The 26,740-nt window shown below is 31.3% G+C and overlaps 1 protein-coding gene across 4 annotated transcripts in view; it reads right to left on the bottom strand.

Moving 5' to 3' along the window:
- The window catches only part of LOC118198860 (cell adhesion molecule Dscam1-like), a 199,755-nt gene that overhangs the window by 75,544 nt on the left and 97,471 nt on the right, over positions 1-26,740 (bottom strand). For 2 of the 4 annotated variants that reach the window (XM_085818990.1, XM_085818991.1), the window contains exons 3-4: positions 17,000-17,119; positions 10,116-10,280 (exon numbers count right to left, since the gene is read on the bottom strand). The exons of the other annotated variants lie outside the window; for them this stretch is intronic. In XM_085818990.1, the coding sequence (XP_085675116.1) occupies positions 10,116-10,280; positions 17,000-17,119 (285 nt within the window). The remainder of the gene's footprint in view (positions 1-10,115; positions 10,281-16,999; positions 17,120-26,740) is intronic. 4 annotated transcript variants of the gene reach the window in all.

Raw genomic sequence — 26,740 nt, 5'->3', positions numbered from 1 at the left:
ATTAAAATGAATCATGAATATAATATAATAATTATGAAGAGATTCAGTAAAAGAAAAATGATGAAAAAGGTTTGACATGCAAACGAGTGAAAGGACTTGAGAGTTTGATTACCGAAGACATCAGCTTTTTAACTTTGGTATCAGAAATTCGGTACGGAGAGACGTTAAGTTAATTGGAAAAGCCAGAGAAATGAAAAATGAGCAATCGCCTTCGCCGGGAATCGAACCACGGACCTCGGGAATACCGGCCCAGCGTGCAGAACCACTTCACCACGAAGACACGATAGGAAAGCGGGAGAAATACCTTACAATGTGATAAAGATATAATAGGATCAGTCACTTGTTTCTGGCACTTGTTTTAATAATATATAAACACCTTCGGAGCTTATAGATTATTCAAATGCTGATCTAAAGTTTTCTGAATTTAAATGAAAAGAAAACAAAAGCCTTGAGTGAAAAACACTAAATCTGGTATAAGTGTTAGGTTTTTAACAAATTTCCTTTAAAAATCACTTTAATATAACCCTTGACACAAATAATCCTTATACTATGAAAAAAATCTGCAAGCAAATATATATTTATTTGAAACGTTTTCCAGTATATCTATCTTATACTACTCTATTAAATAACATTTTCGTCGACATAAGTCTTAGTAATAACGCTCTTTTTCTAGAGAATAATTTAAATGTTAAATATCATGCTAACACCTGAGAGCTGTTTATAAAAGTATTACTATTTGCAAACTGAATCTGTTTTATTTGATAAAAGTAAACACTTCGGTTCTTTCTGATCTAACTTTAACACATTTTCAAGAAATTTAAATTCTTTCACACTAAAATTAACTCCCCCCTTATTACGTTTAACTCATTTAATGGCAAAAAATCAATTTAATTCTTCCGCTCCCTGTTATTCTACTTAACTTCAAAAGCTTTCGATGAGCACATAAATTTGATGAAAACTCCCTCATGTTATAGGGTTAGGAGAATCGATAACGTCACTACCATCAGCAGATCATTATTCAGGCAACATTATCGGAACTGCGGATATGAGCAGGTTATTTTTGTCTAATGAAGTCATGATACACCGAAATGACATCATTAGAACGGCCGCAACATTACCGAAGCGTTAATATCTCTTTGGTCTGTCTTTAAATTTAAGCGGATTATGTATCATATCAGCTGTATTGTGTTGTCCAGCTTCTAGTAAATACCATTAGCAAATGAGCAGGTTTGGAAAAAAAGAGTTACCAAAAGAAAAGCGATTTTAGGATGAGGAAGCCAACAGAAATTACATTTACAGGTTCAGTTTGCACTCGCTGGACTGCTAAGTATTTCAGCAAAAGCCACATAAAGTAAAACATGCCTTTTTAATCAACTTTGTTTCCAAATACTCTTTCTATCAGAGAGAAAAGAAATAAAGTATTCGTCAAATTTTTCCATGGTTGCTTTTATGAATTAATCCATTATACGTAATAAAGAGAACTTCTCTCTAAATTGTGGTTTTACTTTTGCTATGATTGCAGCAAAATATTACGCTGGTGTTAAAAAGTAATTGTTAGTAATCTTAGTAATTGTCTTAGTTGTGGTCTTATAATTGTTGTGAGGTAAAATAAAAGAGAAAGTTTTAAAGTTTGATATATTCTTAATGAATTAATTTTGTTCCACGCAAAATCAAGCGATACAAGCTATTATGGCAAAGCACTAAAGAAATACATACTTCAAGGATATGAGATTTTCGAAATTTTCCCTAGGAAAACTACCTTATGTTTGCATTACTAATACAGTACATGAAACACCCATACAATCACAAAATTCGGTCTAAAAAATTTGGTTCCGGGGCTAAATATTAAAGTTCTCTGTGTTATTGCCTCCTAATTAGTAGCATATGAAATAGTCATCACTAAAGCAGAGGTAGGGTTAGCTGAAATGAACTGTTTTAGAATTTCATACAGTATTAAGCGTATCACTAATTATGAGAGATCTTTCCAAATTTTTTACTGGATAATATATTTTGGCATTTGGATTAAGCGTAGTGTCTCGAATATAAAAGGATGCTATTTCCCTTCATTGCATTTTGAAAAACTGTACAAATTTTACATGCATTAAAATTATATTAAGATAATTTAATAAAAACAATAAACACATTCGTTTAGTTTTGCTTCAAGATATGGCATCTTTTATTTAATTTTCTTGGAAAAGATCTTTAATGCATCAAGATCAGAGTCGTCTTGTATTCGAATCAATGGTGTGTTAAAATATGTGGAGGAAAAACACAGTATGTTTAATTTTTAAAGAGAAAGCATTAAACAGATAATGTGTTTGTCAGAAAATTAAACCAAGTTACCATACATATAACGTCTGATGTTAAAACGGAACTTTCGTCTAGCCATAAAATAAAAAAAACCTTTTAGAAATTCATTCTTTATCTCAGCCTTTTATCAACGTAAAATAAAATTACTCAGTTGTTTTACGATTATCGTCCATTCATTCATGCGTGGAAGTTATCCTTTCCTTACTCAGAATGTTTTACGGTGAATATTCCGCTGAGATATGTGATGCTTGTCATAAAAGACAATGATGGAAGAGCAAATGCAGCGGAGATCAGAAGCTACTTTAAGTAGGTATTACTGAGATTTTTACATTTCACGGAAAATATATTTTTAAAAAACTGCCGACGAAGAGAAAGCAGGTGTTGATGCACGCGAATGGGATTATATTGATGAAACAGACTCAAAATTTTATAACTATGCTGGATTTATACGCCTTGTAACCTTGACTTTAAAATTTTGTATTTCATATGCTTGAAGATTTCGAGGCCCCAAAAGTGACCGACAAAATTATATCATATAGCGTATAAAATGAATCTTTGATGATAATATAAAATCAAATGTATTTTATTCATAACAACTTGATTATAGATGAGACTAAGGTAGGGAATAAAATATAATGACATATATACGTATGATACATTTAGCGAAATTAAAATAATACGTTTAACTGATTGTGAGGAATTTGTGCAGTTTTTATGCTTTTAACATATTCAAAAGTTAAAATATAAACAGTTAAAATATAAACAGTTAAAATAAACAATAATATTTCTTTATTTTTCATAAAATTGCAAACTTATTCTTTTGGCCCTGCAAAACTTTTATTGTATATATGAATGGAATCAAAATAGAAATACATAGCTCTCTCTACAAGCATTTCTTCGTATCTAACGTTACGTAAGATATAAATGCACGTATTTTAAACGTTGACGTCTAGTCATGTAATATTGGTATTTGATGATTTATAAATATAATATGAATACACTTTTGAAGAAGTGTCTGCTGATCTTTCTTTCCATAGGTCACAGCAATGGAAAAATATATTCACCAACGTACGCATCTGCTCTGAAGGCAGATATGCCATTACAATGTTTCTTCAATGAATTAAGCACATGCACGACAAATTTAAAAGACCTGTTTAATTTGATATTCACACATTTTTATTTAGATATTTAAACTTAAACCCATGCCACATATAATTTTATATCTAAATAAAACATTTACAGCAAGAAAAATGAATTTGCTAAAAATTGTAAAATATCTTTGATCATTCGTTTATAAAGTATAATTTTCCGGCTTTGCAAAAGTACAGGATTCCGCAACATTTATTTAAACTGAAAAGGGAATTGCAACTAATTTACAAAAGAATTTTTTTTTAATGTTCTTATGTCCGAACACTGATTAAATCATATCAAGTAACATACAAAATCTAATATATAGTAAAAGCATCCATGATACAACATATGTAAGAACAGAGGATACCTATAAGAAGCCTATTAGTCATTTTCCTCCCTTGTTCTAGCCTGCCTTTGTGGTGTAACTGGAAGCGCACTCAACACGTATTCGAGAGGCCCACGGTTCGAGTCCCGACGAAGGCATTGCACATTTTTCATGTTTCCTGACATCGAAAAATCTTAATGCCTGTACAGTGGCGCTCGAACTAAAAGATGGTGGATAATAATTCTTCACCGTCAGGATTTGGCCACTGGATCCCCTAATCCCCAGTCGCCGTATAAAAAGGGGAGTATATGAGATATTTTCTCTCTCTTTCCAGGATGCCTTTATGGTATAATTAGAAAGACACTTGACTCGTATTCGAGAAGTCGAGGGCTCGAGTCCCGGCGAGGGCAGTGCACGTTTTTCACATCTCCTGCTTAAAAAAAAAACCTAGTGACTCTACACGCCAAATTTTATTTTTCAGGATGGAGAGACAGTGGAGACAGTTGTAAAATGTTGACAAGTGGTGTTGGTGATGAATCGTTGGAGGACTGTTTGTACAATTTATTCTAGGACAAACTTCCTCGATGTCAAAGATCGAGGCCTGTTTTCTACTGAAACTATATCGAAAATGTGGATTATGAAAGCTCCTCCTAAATTTCCTCAATTTCATGCGTTTTTTCTGTTATGCATTCTTTTCAGAAATCTATAATATCATCCAAATTTGATATAAATTCATGTTCATATTCAAAATTAATATCTATTTTTGCAATAACTGTACAAATCAATTGTTGAACTTGTTTTCGGTTTCTTTAGTAATCCGTAAACTCTTTTCGTATTTTTGCGGTTTCCTTTCGAAAAAACAGAATTTATCAAGCTCATTTTCGCAATGCGAAGGAGATATTATTACAAATTATGTGCATCAGTTCCATTTGTTTACATTCTCTCATACATATGGAGCATTTGCAGTTCGCACGACATAACCTTCTTTTCACTTTCAACCTTGTAGTGCACCTTTTCAACCTTCTTATACTTCATATTAGGAAATGAGAATATTTTTATTTTATATTTTCACAACGATCTAGTTACAAATCTGTTATTCCAATGATTTTTATCTATCAAGATTATCATTGAATGGAAATAACAGTTAACATTCTCGGCAAAAGAAACTAACTAAAATTAAGTTAAAAGAAAGATTTACACATTAAATAAAAATTGTATACTTGCTTACGGAGTGAACAAAAAAGCGTTCATGTAGACGTTAATCATATAATCGCTCATGTAGAGGTGTGTACACATAAACATATACAAACACATATATATGTAATGAAGCAGACCTAGATGTAATGATGTAGGAGAGTTAATAATATGAATATTGAGGATGATGATCCGTAATGAACAGAAAATTTGCAGCTGAGGCAGATTAAAAATTCATTTTTATTTTAACTGACGTTTGAGGCCACAAATACTTAGCACATTAATCGTGCCTGTTCTAGAAAAGTTAATTTTTAATAGCCTTGCGATAATAAGAGAAGGAGGTGATAGGCCGATGACGGAACGCAAGTGCCTTGTGTTCAGGATGAAATCTCAGTTGAGAGTTCTTTGAGCTATTTTGAATTAATTATTAATTGAGAATGAGTTAGTTTCGGTTCCATTGCATTTGATTGGATAAATAATATTTCTGTAAAAAGATTATTTTCCGGTAGAGGTTTAGTTCTAATTACATCAGCAGTGTATGTTAAAATCATATGATATGATTAGACTAGAAATGGTGCATTTCAGAAAAAATTATTATTATTTTTAGGCAAGAAAGGGAAAATACCCAAATTAAAATAAGGCACTAAGGAGCTATTGTTGATTTGTATTTACAGACTTTTATTCTTACATATATCTATATGTGAACTTAATAGAGAAACCTAAAAAAATTAATCGTTTTAGAAATATTGTCTTTTGTCAAATTTTATTGAAAAAATGAGGCTTAAGCTACAAGTGTTCTCAATAAATATATATGTACCTTCATCATAAATACTGGAGTGTTTTTAGAAAAATATACGTATAATTTTTCCTTCAAATGTACATTTTAAATTTTACATTACTAACATAATTTTATTTTAATAATATATATATATATATATATATAAGTACAGAAGGGTCAGGATTATTTAATTAACGCAAATAAATATTAAACATAAAATGCTTAATTCTCTCCTGAAAATTACAAATATGACATTCAACGCCGATAAGAAACAATTCTAGCGATTCACTTCCATTGAAAATGCAATGATTGTGCTTTCTTTAACGAATGTTTCAGTAGGACTTATATAAGAACAATTTTCCAAATGGTTTGAATTAAAGGGGTTAAGGACTATTTAGGTTCACATTTGATACATTCGAATTCGCTTTCGAATCCAGAATTTTTTCAAGATTAGTTGGAAAAGAATATTCAAATGCCCCATCATTATTTAAAACCATATTTAAGTAACGCGATTTTGGAAAAACACACCTCAACAAGATACGTCAAATTGATGACAAAGAAATTTTATATTATAATAGTTATATGGTATTTCTCCCACTTAGGCGTGCTTTCGTTATGTGGTGGTCTGCACACTGGGCCGGTATTTCAGAGGTCCGTGGTTCGATTCCCGGCGAAGGCGTTGTATATTTTACATCTTTCCTGCTTCTAAAAATTCCTAATGTCTCTACAGTGGCGCCCTAACTATAAGGGTGGTGGATGATAATTCTCCTCACCCAGGATTTGGCGACTGGGTCCCCTAAAACCCCCTAAAACCTAAAACCCCTAAAACCTTTAAAAGGTATATAAGGGTATTTCACCCACCTTCTTGGCGTGCCTTCGTGGTGTGGTGGTCTGCACACTGGGCCGGTATTCCAGAGGTCCGTGGTTCGATTCCCGGCGAAATCGATTGCTCATTTTTCATCATCTGCTTCCAAAAAAAATCCTAATGTCTCTACATAGTATCAAAAGTGAATTGAATTGTTCAGATTTTGGAAAAGTACACGAGAACAATCTGCCTAAGGTAAAGGAACTCTTCACGGAGGTCTTTGTAAAGGAAAGTGTTTCACATTCAAGTTTCGTATACAGAAAATCCTTAAAATTATCCTGCAACCAACCCGTTTGCAGAAATTTTAAACTATGTTATTCTATCAATGTTCGACGATTCTACTACTCCTCTCTTGATGGGTATTAAAGGTTAATTTGGCGGACTCTTACTGCTAGTTTGAAGCCAGGAGTACGAGTCTGAATCCTTGTAATCATATATTGCAATTTTTGTAAAGCTTTGCTGCAATGTATATATTTTTTTTACCCTTCTCGCGAGTGAAATCTGAGACGCACCTCCAACACCGCTCGTGCTGATGAGATATCAAAATGACCGATGAATCTAGTCCTTGACGATGAAATACTTTCGAGAAAGAATCTGGCTATATTGGCAGAATATTACTTCAAATCAAAAGGCACTAGAAACTGTTGAAACGTCAAATAAAATAACATCACACTTTAAATATACATCTACTAAAAACCGACAACTTACTCTCAATCAGAATCTTAATTTTACAGGAAAACATTAAGACTAAATGACAGTTGAATATAAGACATATAAATAAAAACATAATAAAACAACGTTATTTTCTTTTTACGTACTATGCATTACATTTCGCAGTTTTCAAATTTTTTTAAAGTTAAGGCATAATTTATTAATTAAAATACGTAACATAATACTTGAAGTTCATTGTACATACGCACATCTATAGTTTCTTCGCTTTAAATAAATTTTCTGCTGGAATATTTTTCACTTTAATGAAGTTGGTTTTAATTTTCGTTCTCACTTCGGCATTACAACGAGAAAGATTTGTTTATATGCATGTGCGTGACAATAAGCCCAAATATTTGTTACAGAATATTCTTTACAAGAGAAAATTTCTTGATCGCAAACATAACAAAGTAAAATCTACGGAAACATTAGACCACAAACAACTGAATTGTAGCATGATTCACAACATGTAGCTTAGAGTTAAAATAACTCTCCTAATTAATCCCAATTTGTGTCTGGTCCCCTGTTTGTTTCGTTGCGGAATCTCTTCAATCAATAACCTAAGCTGTATTCCTCTCTCTTATCCTCGTCCATGGAGCAGCGGGCGAAATACGACTGGCTTTGCAGCCTATATATAGAAAATGGAGCACCATCTTCTGCCCCTCTTTTACCTCGGCCCACCCGGCCGAAAGAGACCAAATTGTATTACACTTTTGTCACTTTCTTCGCTGTCTTAGTTTTGCAGCCCCCCCAACTGAAATCCCTTTTTTCATTTTTTTACTTTTTTTTTAACCATCGGGTGGGAGGTAGGGCGATTTTGAATAGGTCACGATGCCGGATAATGTGTTCCACTTTGTAGATTCGGATATCACCGGATAGATTGTGAATCATAGCGTAAAACCAGCGCTATTCAGGACTAAATTAAAAAAGAGAGAATCACGTAGACAGAGCGATTGTGTTCGGAGATTACGGCACGCTATCTTTTCCCTTGCTCCCCAATGATAAATTGCTCTTGAATTAACTTTTCATTCTTTACCATAAAGATGTATTGTGAATTAGATATTTCATTCGTGACTATGCGCAATTGATATTGCGCTCTTGACTGGTGACTTTTCAATGCACATATTCGAAATTTTATCAGCTAAGTAAAAATGTGGCGAAACATTGCTGGAGTACGAAAATTAAGAAATATAAGAAACAAATTTCATATTATTACGAGTCGCAGAATCTAGTCGAAGGCATAAGAAGATCAGACGACAAGTAATTAAAAGGTAACTGAAAGCCTGTGTAACGTTCAACCTATACTATGTATTTAACAGCCATCGGTAGCGGCTGGCGTCCTAATCAGTGATATTTATTCTTTTATATAAATTCCTCTCTCACAAATAAAAGAATTCGTAAATTTTCATAATAATGATACATTGTTTATTTTTTATGAAATGTATTTTAATTAACGGCACTCAGAGGATATAATAAATATTTTTAATTTCGAAGTCCTCAAACATCACTAAAAATAAACTTATATATGTATTTCTATTAAGAGAACTAGAGACACTTAGAATCTTTTGAGCTTTAAGTTAGACAAACGCTAAGGCGATCCATAGAACATGAGCTAGTTGTTGCCATCCGTTTTTGTAAAATCAATACTCAAACGGTATAAATTTTTCATGGTCTATATTGTTAATTATTTAGTTCTTAAAAATTTAGAAAATAAAAAGAAATTTTAATTCAAAACTAAATTGCAGCTATGTGTAAGATATTAATATACCAATATCAGTTACGAAAGACGCATTCTAGAGAGACAACTAAATTCAGAATTTGTATAAAGTTTTTATTACGAACGCACTATTACTTGATTGCTTGACGAGCAAAGTTCATTTACATGTTCTATTTAGAACGTTAGTACACAAAATTATAATACTTCCGAGTTTTAATAAAGCAAAATATTATTCGTTAAAATTTCATTGACGATGTCATTATGTAAAGAACTAAATTCAGAGTACATAATTTGCACAAGAAATTTAGTACATAATACAGCAAATAAATAAATGTTAAATGTTATCTTAAACACAATGAAGCGTATGTTCTTCAAGAATAGAATTGTGTAAGAAACGTCTGAGTTTATATTTGATTTAAACTTAAGACCTTCTTGAGATATTTCTTCGTAATACCTATCTAAAAGTTTATATTTTTCATAATGCAGTCGTAAGTCAATTTTAAGCGTTTGCGAAAAGGCGTTATAAATACATTCAATAAAATAGGTTTAAGCAACGACACATATAAGATGTTAAAAGTATTATACCCTTATGTCAGTTAAGACGAAAAATCTTACCTGCTTAAAAAGTTACTTCGCAATTTGGGAAAGTATAAAAAATTATATGTCAAACCAAGCACCAATGCAAAACGAAGATTGATGTATACGATGATTATTCTTACAGTTCGAAATTATCAGTCTAAAAATGCCAGTTACAGCATCAAATGATACATACAAATCCAGTTAAATAAATTTCCCCTCCCCCAGCGTGCCAAAATCACAAAAATCGTAAAAAAAGAAAAAATAAGGAAAATTGAAAAGTTATTCAAAATGTAAAATTTTACACTTCTGTATCTATAAAGATTATGTGAAATTTTAGGCATAGAAAATAATAATAATTCTAAAGTATAGCAGTCCAAATATAACAAAGATAAATTGCTCGAAATATTTGAGACGAGCATAATATTCCGAGATATTTGAAAGCAAAGCATTTTCGAATCGCTGTTCGCTATTCTGTTTTATCTTCGTACGCTATTTTATTTCATCTTACCGTGGACGCTTAAGGACACTACTTTGCTCAGTCCGTTTCCGATATCATTAGATGCTTTGCATTCATATTTCCCCGCATCCTCTGGCTTCACATCACCAATGATGAGAGAACCATTGTCAGCTAATTGATATCTATCCGTTAGTTTTAGTAGATCACTTTCCTCGCCTGAAAAAAAAAACAGAAAGAGAGAGTTGAAATTAGTTCTATATTAAATCAAATACTGCCATTAATCTGAGTGTCGTTAAGAAATTATACATTCTTAAGTACAGTTTAAAAATTAAACAAAATTTAAGGTAATAACATTAAAGCGCTTTGAACGTACTAAATATAATCAATAGGACGAACCTTTATTATTTTGCTGTATTTTTTCTCTTATAAATATATTTTTTGACAATAACAAACATATTGTTTATTTTTAATCGCTTATATTACTACCAGCAACACTCAGCCACTGTATGTAATTAACACTTAAAAATATCATAATTCACAAACATCATAAAAAATGATTTCACAAATATAAATTTCAAATTCTACGAACGGAATTTGAGATTGTTTGAGAAATGACGGAACATAATAGCAAATAAATAAAAATTGTTATTTTCATCATTTCATCACCTAAAAACGAATTTTTAGCCCAAAAGAGCATTAGCCCGAATGAGCTCTTAGTCTCAAAACGGCATTTGACGCCGTATCACTTTAAATGTTTGAAACACTTTTTAAATTGTGGCCATCAACTATTATCGCCCTGTATTACTTAAGAAATTATTATTCACTTTAAGAAATTAAATAATGAAGAATCTACATGAGTTATTTATTTTTCTCTCACACGAAAAAAAAAAACGTCGGTATCTAAGGTCATCAAATTTGGAATAACGTAGTCCTCCACCCGAACATGTACACCTGAAAGACCGAATTTTGAATTTTATGTTTCATATTTTGCAAAACTTTTATGAATTTTTAACAAATTCAACGATTCGAAAGCAAGCAGTGGACACACTATACGTATTAAACATTATTATCTTCAGCTCGCGAGACTGTCTATCGGGAATTTTAAAGATATACTGTTTTAAAATATTTTGTGATTTTGGTATTCAACTAAAATTTATGTGCTATAACAGTTAACATAAAAAAGAAGAGCATGATAGTTAATTAATAATTTTAACCCACAAACCGTTAATTAAAGTCACAAAAAAAGAAAATAATAATAATAAGAAAGGTTTGCAAGACATCTTATTAAGAAAAGTGTACATTGCTATGATAAACTGAGAAAAGACTGAAAAAAAAATAGAAAAATGTATGCTAACACTTAACACTTCATCAGGAAGTCTGCGTTTTTTTTTTTTTTTTTTTTTTTTTTTTTTTTAATTTTTTAATTTTTCTGTTGAATTGTATATGGCGTAAGTGCGAAGAAAATGTTGCTTAATAATAAACCTAAAAAGACATGAAGAAATGAGTTAGCAGGAGTGAGTGCAAAAGCAGACTGGTAGATCTTTAAAAAACCCTTTTTTGGCGACCGTTAAAATCTGAACCCTTTCAGATTTTTATTAAATATTAGAACCACAAAGACAAAAGCCAATGCATCCTTCTCTTGTCTAAAAGCGGAGATACAATTACCGTGATTTTGATATCCACGAAACCAGAAAATAGCGTGGCCTTGTTCGCAATGCATCTACGTCAATATCTAAGTGCGTCCGCTATATATCACACTTCAGTCACGTCGCAGAGAGAAGAGAAAGGAGGAAAGAAAAACAGTAAAAATCTTGGCCTCGAAGAAGATGACAAAATGCTTTCAAGCACATATTTCTCTTCTTGCGGATTCTGAACACCCAATCAGAGTGCTAAAAAAACTCCCCTTTTGTTTGAGTAACGCAAGGATCAGACTCGAATCATTACACCTTGTGCCTAAAATACATTTATATAGTATATTAAGAAACAAAATAAGACCTTAAGACAACAAATTCGCTTCTTACATGTTCGCTTGCATTACCTAAGCATTAATCGATGCAATCGTATGGCTAAATTAGTTCATTATTTATGTATATTTACTTCTTTTACAATAGCTTTACCTAAAATGCAACAAAAATACTAAATTTCAGAAAATTACCAATATATCATTTTTAATAAATACTAGAGATAGAACGAATCCCAAATTCTCCAGTATTCGAATCCAAATCCCGAAAGGCCCTAAAATATTTCATATAAGAATGCGAATAAAGAGAAGAAAAAAACTCTTATTTAATACTAAAAGAACTTAATCGAAACAAAGTTTGAAACATGAGCGTAATGAAAGAAAAAAACAACATTAAAGAATAGAGTTTTTAGAAATATTCTCATGCTTTATACGAAGAAGATACAAATAAAATTTAGTGCATGTAGTAAGATTTTATTTCTTTTTTCAAATGTCACAAATGAATTCTTTTTTTTTTTTTTTTTTTTTTTTTTTTTTCATTTTCAGAATCGTTTAAACAAGCGTAATGCATGGGGATAGCGAATTTTTTCCGAGAGATATCTTTGATAAACACTAAACGTGCAGCAGTAAAAAGAATTTAAAAAAAAACTGAAAAGTTCATAGAGTACTAAAATTTAAATTTAACTTACGCGTGATGATATTAGTTATTCAGGTATCACTGAAATTGCGACAATGGCATTCTTGTTTTAATGAATGCTTCTTCTAGATCCCCCTTCCCGAGGGGAAAAAACTAATCTTTTATAAAATTTTGAGTTAAGCCGTTTAAAGGTTCTTTACACTGCGACTCGAAATATTCCTCTGACTTAAAGCACGATGTATCTAGTTCAAGAATTTCATATCTTTGCCAAGATTCAAAGGATTTGATTATCCGAATATGTAATCCCAAATAAACACAATGAGCTTTTGCAAGATACTTTCACACAAATATCTTAAAAACCTGTATTAAAGCGTCTTAGTTTCCTTTTTGAGATTTATGTATTTAAAATTAGGCCAAAAAAAAGCAATTTTAGTTTGGCGTAGATTTTGAATAAAACTTCCTAGGCGATCAGATACAAGTTTCATCGCTCAGTATTTCCGATATAAAATGTTTGTTAGAAGAAGAGAGAAGAAGAGAAACCTGTATCTGACAGCCCTGAAAATCGGTAGAGTTTTGTTCAAAATCGATGCCACATTAAGTTATCTTTTTGACGAATTCTAAATTTTACCGTATTCTCTTCCAATTTGACTTAGTATTTAATTTATGGAACATCTTATATGGAGTGGCGCATATTTACTTTAAAAATTTTAAGCAGTTAATAATAACATTTCTGCTCCCATTGTTTCATTTATTTCAAAATTAATTCAACCTTACAATTATTTTTTGCTCATATTATCATGAGCAAAGAATTTGCCCATAAAAAGAAATACAGGATTACTAACTCATTAACTGCCATGATCTCCATTTGGGGATTTGCTTTAGTAGTGAAATTTTGGTAACTTTAATTATGTTGGCAACAATGGTTACTTTTTTTACATTGTTGTTTAAACCTTTTTCAAGCTTTTGCATGAGTTGTTCAGTAGTAGTTGTATGAGTGAGCTGGAGAGTATTATTTGTGAGAAGAAGTAAAATTTTTGTGAGTTTCTAGATTTCAACATTTTCAAAACGTGGTATGTCATATTATTATGTACATCATTTCTAACTCCAGTGTATTACCGTGTTCTCTATAATGGTTTTAGAGTGTATTTGCTGTATATTTAGTGTCAATGTGAATTTTATTTTACGGTGAGGCTACTTGAACGTCGATCCTCATTTGGGCCATATGGCAAATTCCATCTATATTCCATTTATATTTCAATTTCCACTCTTTTTATCAATCTAGACACCTAGAAATAAATGTAAATTGAGGAAAAAAATTGACAGTTAATGGGTTAATTGAGTGAGTAATAAAAGTAACAGCTGTATAACTTAGATTACAATAAAATGGCTTTCGAGACTTTTCTATGTTACTTCAAATTACATGAAATTTTAATTTCAGTGATTCGGTCGGTTTAAAATTCATCTATTGCAAGTCTTTTGGAATTTATTAGAAATGACAATTTACTTATATTATGTTCTTTACTTATATTATTTGAGGTAAATTAATTTTTTTAATTTTGAACACACGTGATGTAGCTTTTAATATACGAACACTGAGAATGTACACCATATCACAAGCAATTTTCCAACTGCGTCGGATCTTCTTAAAATGAATGGCAGCCTTTATATACAAAAGCATTTACTCTACCAGTTGTTGAAGCTTTACCAGGGAAGCTGTAAGCCATTCCTGATAACATATTATTCGCAACTGCTTTGAGCATTTGTCGCTGATCCATAGTACTTTGCTCAACAGAATCATAGACTTTCATTTAGATAAAACTTTCGAAGACGCTGAAGCCACTAGAACAACATTTCTAAAACTTTTTCAAGTGGAGATTACCTTTATAAATTAGAATGTTCTGGGGAGCACCTTATTCTTGCACCTTCTACTTCGAAAACAATATTTTACCATATGCATACTTATACACTATTTCAGCATATATATCTTTTAGCATATGTATATTACAGTATATTTACATTTTTAAAATATAATTAATTAAAATTCATTAAATTTTATAGATATTAAGTTATTAGAAGAAAATTCGTATTCCTGTTTAATAATTCCAAGCTATTAAAGTTTAGATAATCTTTGTACTACTAACTAAAAATTCAAAAATTATTAGTACTCATTTTAATGAGATGCATGAGCGTGCCGATTTTTGCACAGCTGCTTTGTGTTTGGATGTATGCTAAGCTGAAGTCTGAGATAGCATATGCATTAAGTCGATTTCAATACTTTATAAGTTTGATGAAAACCTTTGCTCAGACAGGTACTTAGAAGCAAAGTGAATTACAATTTTTGAAGCATTATGGTCCAGTTCACTATATTCCGTTTTCACTGGTAATGAGCCCAGCTGCTCCAGATGTGCAGCGAAACGATGATGAGAAGAACCATAATCCTGTTGCTTGAAATCATCTTTTGTTGATAAGAATGGAGTGGAAAGTCGTAGATTGGATAACCAATCATAAATTTCACAAAATCTCAGTCTTAGAAGAAAAATATAATAGACGATTGAGATGTGTAATTTTCAAACACTGAGAGTTTCAACTATCGTGTGGAATGTTCAGTTGAATTTTATTTTTTATATTCTTTCAGAAATCTAATGCAGGCTTCGAGGACCACGTGTCCGCGGACTACAGTTTGAGACCCACTGCGCTAGATAATCTAGACCTCACATGACTGCTTCCAAGCCATTCCAGACAGGTAATTCTCGGTAAAAAAAGCATTCTTTTCCTGACATAAACTACCCCTTTCAATACATACTTAGACCACAAAAGAATGTTGGTGGTCAGTTAGATTTCGAAAGAAAGAAGCGTTTAAAAACCTTTTTAGATTCTCTGAAAACTTGATGCATCTCACACAAAGGTTACTCATACCGTCACAGAGCTTAAAAAACTCAGCGACAACTCATTTGTTACATTGAAGTTTATTATTATCATATTTTAACAATCATAATCTTTGTAACCGCTACAAACTGCATAGTTTCCAAACACTATGTTCTTGATTTGAGTGGCATGCTTGTTAGGAAGATAGAAATTAGGATTGATTATTAAGAATTAAGTAATTAGATAGACATTCTATTTAGATTAACTTTATCATATTTCTGCTTTCAAAGTATATCTAAAATTGATAGCAAGGGTCTAAACAGTGACTATAGATGGTTTCTGAAAGCGCTACGAAACTTTTAATCTCCCTGCAAAGCCTCGTAATAATAATGAAATGAATAACTTTATCCTTGTGCTTAAGAAGAGTTTAAAATCTCTTTTCCGTGTCAAATCTCCAATTAATCTTTGCCTTCAATTTTTTAGCCACCTCCCTCTTGTTACCTCCTCACAAAGAGAACGCTCTTCAGTTAAATACACTCCCGAAGAGCAGATGGAGTACCCTTCCTAAAAGATAAGATAAAAAGGTTTTCTTATCAATCTAAACTTATTCGGAAAGCCAGTCATCTTCGAAGTCTAAGAAAGGTATTTCATTTTTTAAGGGAATGAAAGAAGAACTCGGAAGTGTTAAACATTCAATAAATACTGTAATTTGAAACTGTGTCTGAAATCGTAAACTTTTTTATAACGTTTAAATTTTATGAATGCTCGCAATATACGGATATTGCAGACTGGTTACCCTGATTTTAGTTGACGTTAATTCAGTTCGTATTAATATGCATAACTTTGGAATAATGAAAGGAAATCTCCTGGAATTCTGAAAGTTTTATTACGTTATCAAAATGTCGATGCAAAATATGTTGATGAAGTATTTCCGCAGTACTGACCGACTGCTGTCTGCCTTGGTATTTCATTTGGCCTCTTATACGAATGGGTGTTACGTCATGTAAATTTTCCCTTTAAGGATATGATCTCAAAAAGCGCGTTGTTATTACTGTGAAGTCATTAACAAAGGATAAGTTGCACAGAATATATAACAGTTAAATATTATTTTTATTTTATTCTTACAGTGAAAAAAATCCACAAAATATTTTCTAAGTAAAACAATTTTGTTCCTATCGCACAGCTTGCTGGCCTTTTTGCGCTTGAAAATTTCAAACATAAAAGCATCTGAAACTGATCAGTCATAATGAATAACGTTGTACTCCTGTCTTAAACACTTGCAACTTATTATAAGTGAAAAGGAACAGCTGTAACCAAAAATCCATTACATGCTCTTTCATTAAGTTTGCTTGACATGAGACTGAAATAAGATGAGACCCAGCAACTTTAGAATATCCACGCATAATAAAGTAGCTAATGATTTCTGTTAATGTATTTTGAATACAATACTTAAGAAGAATTTGAAAGACTTACCGTTTATCTTGAACCAAGTTATCTTCGGCCTCGGATGCCCCCTGACTTCGCAATCTAAGCTAATGCGACCTTCCAGACCAACAGATGCATCCTGGGGTTCTTTGGTCCATTTTGGTGGAGCTACACAGAGAGACATACGAGTATGTTAATCCACAAATATTAGTCAGTCAACTACGTCATAAAAATTTTATTTTGTTTTTGATTTACAAGCAAAATTATTAATTTTCCTCCCAGAATTTCAGAAACTGTATAACATGATTAATCTTGCATGAATTCAGAATTTTAATGATACAATTTATTATAAAAGGAAATATATTAATTGACTAACAAAATTTATAGAATTCAAATATAAAATATGCTTCTTGAAAAAAGAGCAGTCCATCCTTTCTTCGAGAAACCAGATTAAAGTTAAAAATTCCAAAGACGTTTTAACTTGATAGACTAAAAAACTGACATCTGAATTAAAATTAGTTAAAATTATTCCTCTGTTACTTTCGCATTATAGTATACAGACCTGTAAATATAGTTATAGGAAGTATTATAATATAATATTTTTACATGTTATTTACACGTGAAAACGTTACTTAAAAAGGTTATTAGTTCATTTATTATATTATAAGCAATAATCGCATATCTCAGTGCCTACAATCGTAGTATAAATGATTTTCAGTTTACCAGCAAATGGATAGACCTTCATTACAATCTCATCGAGGACATAATCGACTTTTCACTATTCTTTTTACTAAACGATAATGCTTTCTATGGTATCTTTGGCATATTACTCCTGTAACAAAATTTCCCGTTCTCTTTTTTCCAAATTAATTTGAAAAAGGTTACACGCTAGACAGCTGGATTATTCTTAAAGTCAAGATTTAATGTAACGGTTTCGATACTGTACACTGCGGGAAAAAAATGGGACATTTCTCGTTCTACTGGGCCGATTGACGAAATTCAAATTGCGTTTTCCTGTCTCAAAAGCGCGACTTAGGATCCGATTTATATATAGCATTGTTGTAATATAGGTATTTTGACATGAAATCAAATATATATACATTTATTTATTTTTCCATATTTCGATTTTACGACTCAAACTATGTTTAAATATTAAATTTTAGTGCGAAATTTACGGAGAAATTCAAAAATGTTTCTTGGCGCAATTTTTTTTCAGTTTGCGCCAAGAATAATTCACTTGGCGAACTTCTTAATATATGGCAATCTATTTTTTTCCCATTTTACATTGTGGATGAACGGAAAAAAAGTCATTTCGTTCCTACTTTCAAATAATTTTAACAAAGTGCCTAAACCACATTTAATTATCGCTTTCAACAAATTTGCCAAATTTCAAAATGTGCCAACATATAAATTCACGTATATATTCGGACATTTTGAATGAAAAATTCTAATGTTTTGCAGATATGCTTAGAAATACATCTACTTAAGGTGATGGTAAAAGTTTCATAGATTATAATCCAAATATTTTTCGAAAAATTAATAAAAATTATTTAAAAATGCAAATTTTAAGGATAAATCATAAAAAATGGGCGAATTTTATTTGTAACGAACCTAAATTTTAAAATGTGAAAGAAGAATCAAAAACGTTTAACAAAAAAAAAAAAAAAAAAAAAGAAAGAAAGAAAGAAAGAAAGATTAATAAATATATACCAAATTCAATTAACATTGAGGAGCTACAATTTTAAGATCTATTTATTTTTAATTTTTTAATTTTTATTTATTTATTTATTTTGTAAATTACTCTTGCGACTTTTACAAAACTTGGCAGTTTGCCATAATTTGAGTCGTAGAATCGAAATATGGAAAAAAATTGGCATGTCATTTTAGAAAAAATACGATTTTATGTAAAAATACCTATATTAGAACAATGCTATATATAAATCTAATGCATATCCTAAGTCACACTTTCGAGATATTAAAAGCACAAGTTCAATTTCGTCAATCGGCCCAGTAGAACGGGAGATATAGAACTGTCACTTTTTTTTTACGCAGTATACCTTGCTGTCCTATAATGTTAAAACACGATATTTTCATATATTTTCAAATTATGAATGGTATAAAAGATCAAATATGAAACGGTAATAATTGTAGCGAATAACGGGATGCAACTCTGCTTGGATTTATCATTTCGCAGAATCAATATAGAATATTAAATATTATGGAACTCCCAAGGATTTCTATCCAAATTATTGTTGTCAAATAAATATATTAAAGAAAATTAACAAAAAGCTAATCTGGGTAGGAATGACCTCGATTCAAGTACTCGCAGTTCCACTGAGATAGACTATAAAGAATCACCTCTTTTAAAAAAAGTGAAAAATATTACAGTATTTGTATAAAGTTAGTTCTTGGCGCAAAACAAGCATTAAATAAAAATAAACACCACATGCGTTTTGATATTATCGCATTTTTTCGTGCATGTTGTTTAATGTAAGTAAGCTATAGCACATATAAGCGACAACAAAGTCATTATTTTAGACGATCCGCGATCTGAATCCTGTCAGGTTGTCAATTAATATTTCACTTTTCCTAGTAACAAAAAGGATAATGATCTCTATAATGGAGTCCGAACTAAGATGTGGTGGACTATAATTTGCCACAACTTGGATTTAATTGACTGGCTCTCACGGCTCTCTGCCTAGTCTCCTTTAAAACCTGAGGAAAATATACGAAATTAGGGCATTATCTCAGGTGTGCTCTCATAATATAAGGAATAGTACGTGTAACTAATAATTAACATTATTGTAACATTAGCAAATGCCTCATTATCAGTCATGTCATTTACGTGACTATGAAATGGCGTTCGTGTATTCATAACGTTCATTAGATGAATGATTATACGGAGTAAAAAGAGAGTTATGGTTCAGAAAAAGGAAAGGAATGTAAGATACTTTTAAAACGGAGATGGCAGAAATCCAAAATTTTTTCGATATCGAATACAAAAAGATTCTCGAATCTTTAAAAACTTCCGTATAAGAACAATAAAGGAAGGTAAAAATACTTTTCATTCATTTAAATTATTAATTAAAGCAAAGCAAATATCAGAATATTGTTTTAGGAGATTATAAAAATTCTGTTATCATTCCCTTCTTTCCATCAATTAGCTATAAAGTTGCACATATTTTGCAGAAATTTAACTTTCGGGTTGTTTATTCTCCCATCAGTAAAATTCCGAGTTCCATACTCAAGGACCCCATTCCGGATATGAATTCCTGGGGTATTTATAGTATTCCTTGCCAGTTTAATTTACATTGGTTTAATTTACATTGGCTAAACTAAGAGAGCCTTAAAATTTCGCGTCAAGGAACATGAGGCATATGTTAGAAAAAAGGAAACACAGAAGTCGTCTGTTGCTCAACATTGTTGGTCCGAAAACCACACTTTCAATTTTTCTGCTGCCAAAATTATTCAAAAGACATCTTCCATTGGAGAACTGGATTTTCTAGATGCATTTCACATTCATAAAAATCTTTCTGTTCTAGTTAACGATCCTAATTACAATCCAAATTTGCCTTCGGTTTTTAAAGAAATTATGTTTTAGTTCTGGTTTCACCAACAGATGGCGCCACTTGCTTATTCTTGTCCAGGCTTTCTTATCTTATATAATCATTATTTCCTATTTTGTTCATTTGCGGTTTTGCAGCTGAGGATGGTGGTTCGGTAAAACCATCGAAACTAGTCCTGTGAAAATTTTGTAAATATAACGCTTGTTTTTGTTGTTTGACTTCTGAATTAGTATTTATTCGGCGTGTTATTGTGTCTTAATTATCAGAATATTGGTTTACAAAAGTACATTTATATATATAATAAGAACATATAAATGCGATTTACAATAGTAAATGAAATTTGTAATAAAAATGTTATTCTTAAAGCTCACTTTCTGAAAATAATTTGATTAAAGTATTTATAAAAAAAAAATTTAAAGTTTTCAGATTTAATATTACGCCCAAAGGGGCGTTTATTTCATTTACACATGTTACAAACATGTTTCGAGAACATTTCGGCTAAAAATACTTGAAAACAGCGTATTTCCGATAGACAGTCTCGCGAGCTACAGATAAAACTGTTTTATTCCAGTTATTACAACAGATATTTATTACTACAGATAACTGTTTGTCAGTATTGCTACTTCTCTCTTTGAAATCGTTGAATTTTTTAATGAATCATTCGTTAAAGTTTTACAAAGTATGAAATAGAAACAAAAAATCTGATGTGTACACTACATGACTTTACGGATTGTACGGAATATTAAATTATACGCATTTTTTCTTGCATTTCATTTAAACTTATTGGATTGAATTAAATTTATTTCGTCATGAGCGCATAAAACACAATAGAATAAATGCACTTTTTAAAATTTACTATATTTGTTTACCATGGCGACACTTTGGCCATAGGTTCGCTTAACAGCGTTAAATCACCTCTTTTAAAAAAAGTGAAAAATATTACAGTATTTGTATAAAGTTAGTTCTTGGCGCAAAACAAGCATTAAATAAAAATAAACACCACATGCGTTTTGATATTATCGCATTTTTTCGTGCATGTTGTTTAATGTAAGTAAGCTATAGCACATATAAGCGACAACAAAGTCATTATTTTAGACGATCCGCGATCTGAATCCTGTCAGGTTGTCAATTAATATTTCACTTTTCCTAGTAACAAAAAGGATAATGATCTCTATAATGGAGTCCGAACTAAGATGTGGTGGACTATAATTTGCCACAACTTGGATTTAATTGACTGGCTCTCACGGCTCTCTGCCTAGTCTCCTTTAAAACCTGAGGAAAATATACGAAATTAGGGCATTATCTCAGGTGTGCTCTCATAATATAAGGAATAGTACGTGTAACTAATAATTAACATTATTGTAACATTAGCAAATGCCTCATTATCAGTCATGTCATTTACGTGACTATGAAATGGCGTTCGTGTATTCATAACGTTCATTAGATGAATGATTATACGGAGTAAAAAGAGAGTTATGGTTCAGAAAAAGGAAAGGAATGTAAGATACTTTTAAAACGGAGATGGCAGAAATCCAAAATTTTTTCGATATCGAATACAAAAAGATTCTCGAATCTTTAAAAACTTCCGTATAAGAACAATAAAGGAAGGTAAAAATACTTTTCATTCATTTAAATTATTAATTAAAGCAAAGCAAATATCAGAATATTGTTTTAGGAGATTATAAAAATTCTGTTATCATTCCCTTCTTTCCATCAATTAGCTATAAAGTTGCACATATTTTGCAGAAATTTAACTTTCGGGTTGTTTATTCTCCCATCAGTAAAATTCCGAGTTCCATACTCAAGGACCCCATTCCGGATATGAATTCCTGGGGTATTTATAGTATTCCTTGCCAGTTTAATTTACAATGGTTTAATTTACATTGGCTAAACTAAGAGAGCCTTAAAATTTCGCGTCAAGGAACATGAGGCATATGTTAGAAAAAAGGAAACACAGAAGTCGTCTGTTGCTCAACATTGTTGGTCCGAAAACCACACTTTCAATTTTTCTGCTGCCAAAATTATTCAAAAGACATCTTCCATTGGAGAACTGGATTTTCTAGATGCATTTCACATTCATAAAAATCTTTCTGTTCTAGTTAACGATCCTAATTACAATCCAAATTTGCCTTCGGTTTTTAAAGAAATTATGTTTTAGTTCTGGTTTCACCAACAGATGGCGCCACTTGCTTATTCTTGTCCAGGCTTTCTTATCTTATATAATCATTATTTCCTATTTTGTTCATTTGCGGTTTTGCAGCTGAGGATGGTGGTTCGGTAAAACCATCGAAACTAGTCCTGTGAAAATTTTGTAAATATAACGCTTGTTTTTGTTGTTTGACTTCTGAATTAGTATTTATTCGGCGTGTTATTGTGTCTTAATTATCAGAATATTGGTTTACAAAAGTACATTTATATATATAATAAGAACATATAAATGCGATTTACAATAGTAAATGAAATTTGTAATAAAAATGTTATTCTTAAAGCTCACTTTCTGAAAATAATTTGATTAAAGTATTTATAAAAAAAAAATTTAAAGTTTTCAGATTTAATATTACGCCCAAAGGGGCGTTTATTTCATTTACACATGTTACAAACATGTTTCGAGAACATTTCGGCTAAAAATACTTGAAAACAGCGTATTTCCGATAGACAGTCTCGCGAGCTACAGATAAAACTGTTTTATTCCAGTTATTACAACAGATATTTATTACTACAGATAACTGTTTGTCAGTATTGCTACTTCTCTCTTTGAAATCGTTGAATTTTTTAATGAATCATTCGTTAAAGTTTTACAAAGTATGAAATAGAAACAAAAAATCTGATGTGTACACTACATGACTTTACGGATTGTACGGAATATTAAATTATACGCATTTTTTCTTGCATTTCATTTAAACTTATTGGATTGAATTAAATTTATTTCGTCATGAGCGCATAAAACACAATAGAATAAATGCACTTTTTAAAATTTACTATATTTGTTTACCATGGCGACACTTTGGCCATAGGTTCGCTTAACAGCGTTAAATTTCATTCATTTTTTAACTCAGAATGCACAAAGTTTGTATCATCTTAAGAATTATCCAATCGTGGCCACATATTCTATTCAAATACTAAAATAAATCTAAAACGATATATAAAAGAAATTAAGCAAACAAAAAAAACAAAAAAAGTTTTTGCAGACAATTCAGTATTTCTCATTCAATTACTTCAGTTTTTATTTCGCGACAAGGCAAAAATACATAAAAACTCAAAATACCTGTATTGAAAGTTATGAAGTAAATCTTAAACACTTGTTTCCTCGAATAAATTCCAGAATATATTAAGCATGATTTAATTCACAATAATAAAAGAAAGCGTTATCTGTGTTTTTGAAGCTTACTTTCAAATGTAAACAAACATTGCAGATATTGCAAAAGGCTTAACGGCACTGTAAACAACTTTTTAAAATTGTAAATAATTCTAAAAGTATCGCATGCTGTTTTACTAAAGGCATAAAAACCTTAACCGGAAGATAAGAATAACATAATTTAATCATTTTCAAAGCAAAAAGTGTCCAATTTACAAACATATAAGATATACATATATACTCATATAAGATATACATATATACTCATATAATATATACATATAATTATATACTTTTGGTGCGGCCGATTACAACCAAAATACGAGGTGCACATCTACATGCTATAGCAATCCTATATACAAAATTCAATGTTCTGAGGCTACTCGTTTTTGAGTTATGCGAGATACGTACATATGTACGTACATGCGCACAGACGCGACAGAAATTCAGAATTCATTTTAAATCAGTTTTATAATTTTTGGAAAAGAGTTCTTTATTCTGTCCTTACGTACGGATGTCACGCAAAAATATTGTTAAATTGCATTCGATAGAGGTCAAAATTAATATTTTCGTTGAGATATGATGCCTGAAGTTTTTCGCGATTACAATACTTTCTTTTTACTTCGCACAAGGAAGTAAAAATAAGTAAAATCCTAAAGCTTTCAGATTTCATATTATGCTCAAAGAGGCGTTTTGTTTTTCCATTTACTGACACATACACGTTTCGAGAGCATTTGGGTTAACGCACCTTTAAGCTAAAAATATTTAAACATAGAATTATCATTAGAATTTCCGATAGACAGTCTCACATGATGGAGATAAAAATGTTTTATTCCTTCCTTACAGTGTTGCTATTCTTCGCTTTAAACTGTTGAGTTCTTTAACCAAAAATTCGTTAAAGTTTTACAAAATATGAAATATACAATAAAACAAATTCCAAATTCGGGGTTCCAGGCGCCCATGCTCGGAAGACTACTTTATTCAAAATTTGATGACTCTAGGTACCCTTGTTTTTTCACAATGCGAAAAACAAACATACATTCATGCAGATTCGTCATTATTTAGTTTCTTTAAATACAAGTATAATACAGGGCGATAATATTTGGTGGCAACAATTTGAAAAGTGATACATCGAAAAATGCCGTTTCGAGACTAGTAGCCCTTCTGAGCTAACGCCTCTTTGGACAAATAATAAAACAAATTCGAAAATCAAAATTCGGACATCCAGGTGTCTTATATTCGGGAGGAGGACTACCTTATTTAAAATTTGATGGCTCTAGATACCCTTTTTTTTCACAGTGCGAGAAACATACACACATTTACGCAGATTCTTCACTATTTAATTTCTTTAAATGTGAAATATAGGATGATACTATTTAATAGCAACAATTTGAAGAGTCATTCAGCGCTTTTAGTGTATCGATGCAAAATGCCGTTTCGCGAGCCTATTAGACTGCCTATTTAGAGTAAGGGCCCTTTGTGCTAATAAGAGTGTGTATCTTTTAAAATTTTCTAGCATCATTTTAAACCAAGGCACGAACAGAGAAAAGGGAATTTTTTCGATATTTAACACATTTAAACACGCTAAATTCTTTCCAGAAAATCAACAGTGTGGTACGCAGAGGTGAAATGAAATGGGTTAATCTAGGTCCACTGAAGTTGCAATAATAGCTCTGTCTTTATGATGAATGCTTCTATTGACAGTAATTACGGCTCATATTTTATTTATTTAAACAGTGTTAAGTTAAAAACTTGTAGCGGTTCTTAAATAAGGATTCAAAAGATTTGAATAGCGAAAAACGCGCATTTTTTGCATGTATTCACTGCATTTTTGCATGAATAAAAAATCTAATTACAGGAAAGGAAAAGGGGAAGAGCAAATGTCTACCCTTTTCAACGTACCGTATTTACTCACATCATTAGACATGGAAAAAATGCGCAATTTTATTCAAATATATATTAAATTACATATGTTTCTTCAAATAGTTTATGCAATATGCATTTTATATTAACCCACAATTGTTTCTTTGGAACTTAATCAATACGAGACTAATTTGACTGATTGAGGCAAAGATTATGCTCGATTTTCATCTAAACTTTGCCTTTTTATTTAACAGCAGAGTATTTTAATTTCAAAATTCAGCATTTTATTTAGAAAAATCTAATAAAAACCGGTTGGACATTTTTTGATAAGCAAGAATTAAGAGACGAATAATTAAAAAAAAAAAAAAAAAAAAAAAAAAAAAAAACATACATGCTAATGCTTAAAATGGATTTTATTAATTATTGTAAAAATTCTAGAAAATGCAAAGGAAAAGGGCTTTGTTGGACAAAAATCACATTCTGACATTCTTTTGCTCTGTACGAAATTCTGGTCTGATATGGGCAGCAGGAATTTTAACACCATGCAATATTGTATCTATCATTGTTATTAATATTAATTACAAATCGATAAGTAAGTTTTTAAGCAGAATTTAAATTTTAAGTGTGAAATCAGTAAGTGTTCAATGTACACAACATTTTTAGAATAGATCTAGTTATCGCCATTTGCTGTCTCAAGAACACATCCTCATTCCAGACGAGGATCATCTACGATTACTCAACCATTTGATTCTCCACAATTGTTCAGTTATGACAGCGAACCGCGAGCGAGACAGGAAGACGGACAAGACCGCCCTGGAGTTATGAGATAATTGGAAGTTCATCAGCCAGCAGCCTCGTGAACAATCACGCAGAGTTCGTTTAAAGTAACTCATTCTCCCAATCTCTACCGCTCGCCTCGCCGCCAGGAAATGAATAATTGAGAACTATTTTCTTTCTGCTCTGAACAAGCTTCGTAAGAATTCACCAACGACGGTATGGGGAGAA

Source organism: Stegodyphus dumicola, chromosome 6 (genome assembly GCF_044657685.1).
Source record: "Stegodyphus dumicola isolate Sdum_Otavi_A_Nest chromosome 6, ASM4465768v1".
NCBI lineage: Eukaryota > Metazoa > Arthropoda > Arachnida > Araneae > Eresidae > Stegodyphus > Stegodyphus dumicola.
Note: the sequence above shows the minus strand (reverse complement) of the source record. Positions and strands in the feature narration are given on the sequence as shown.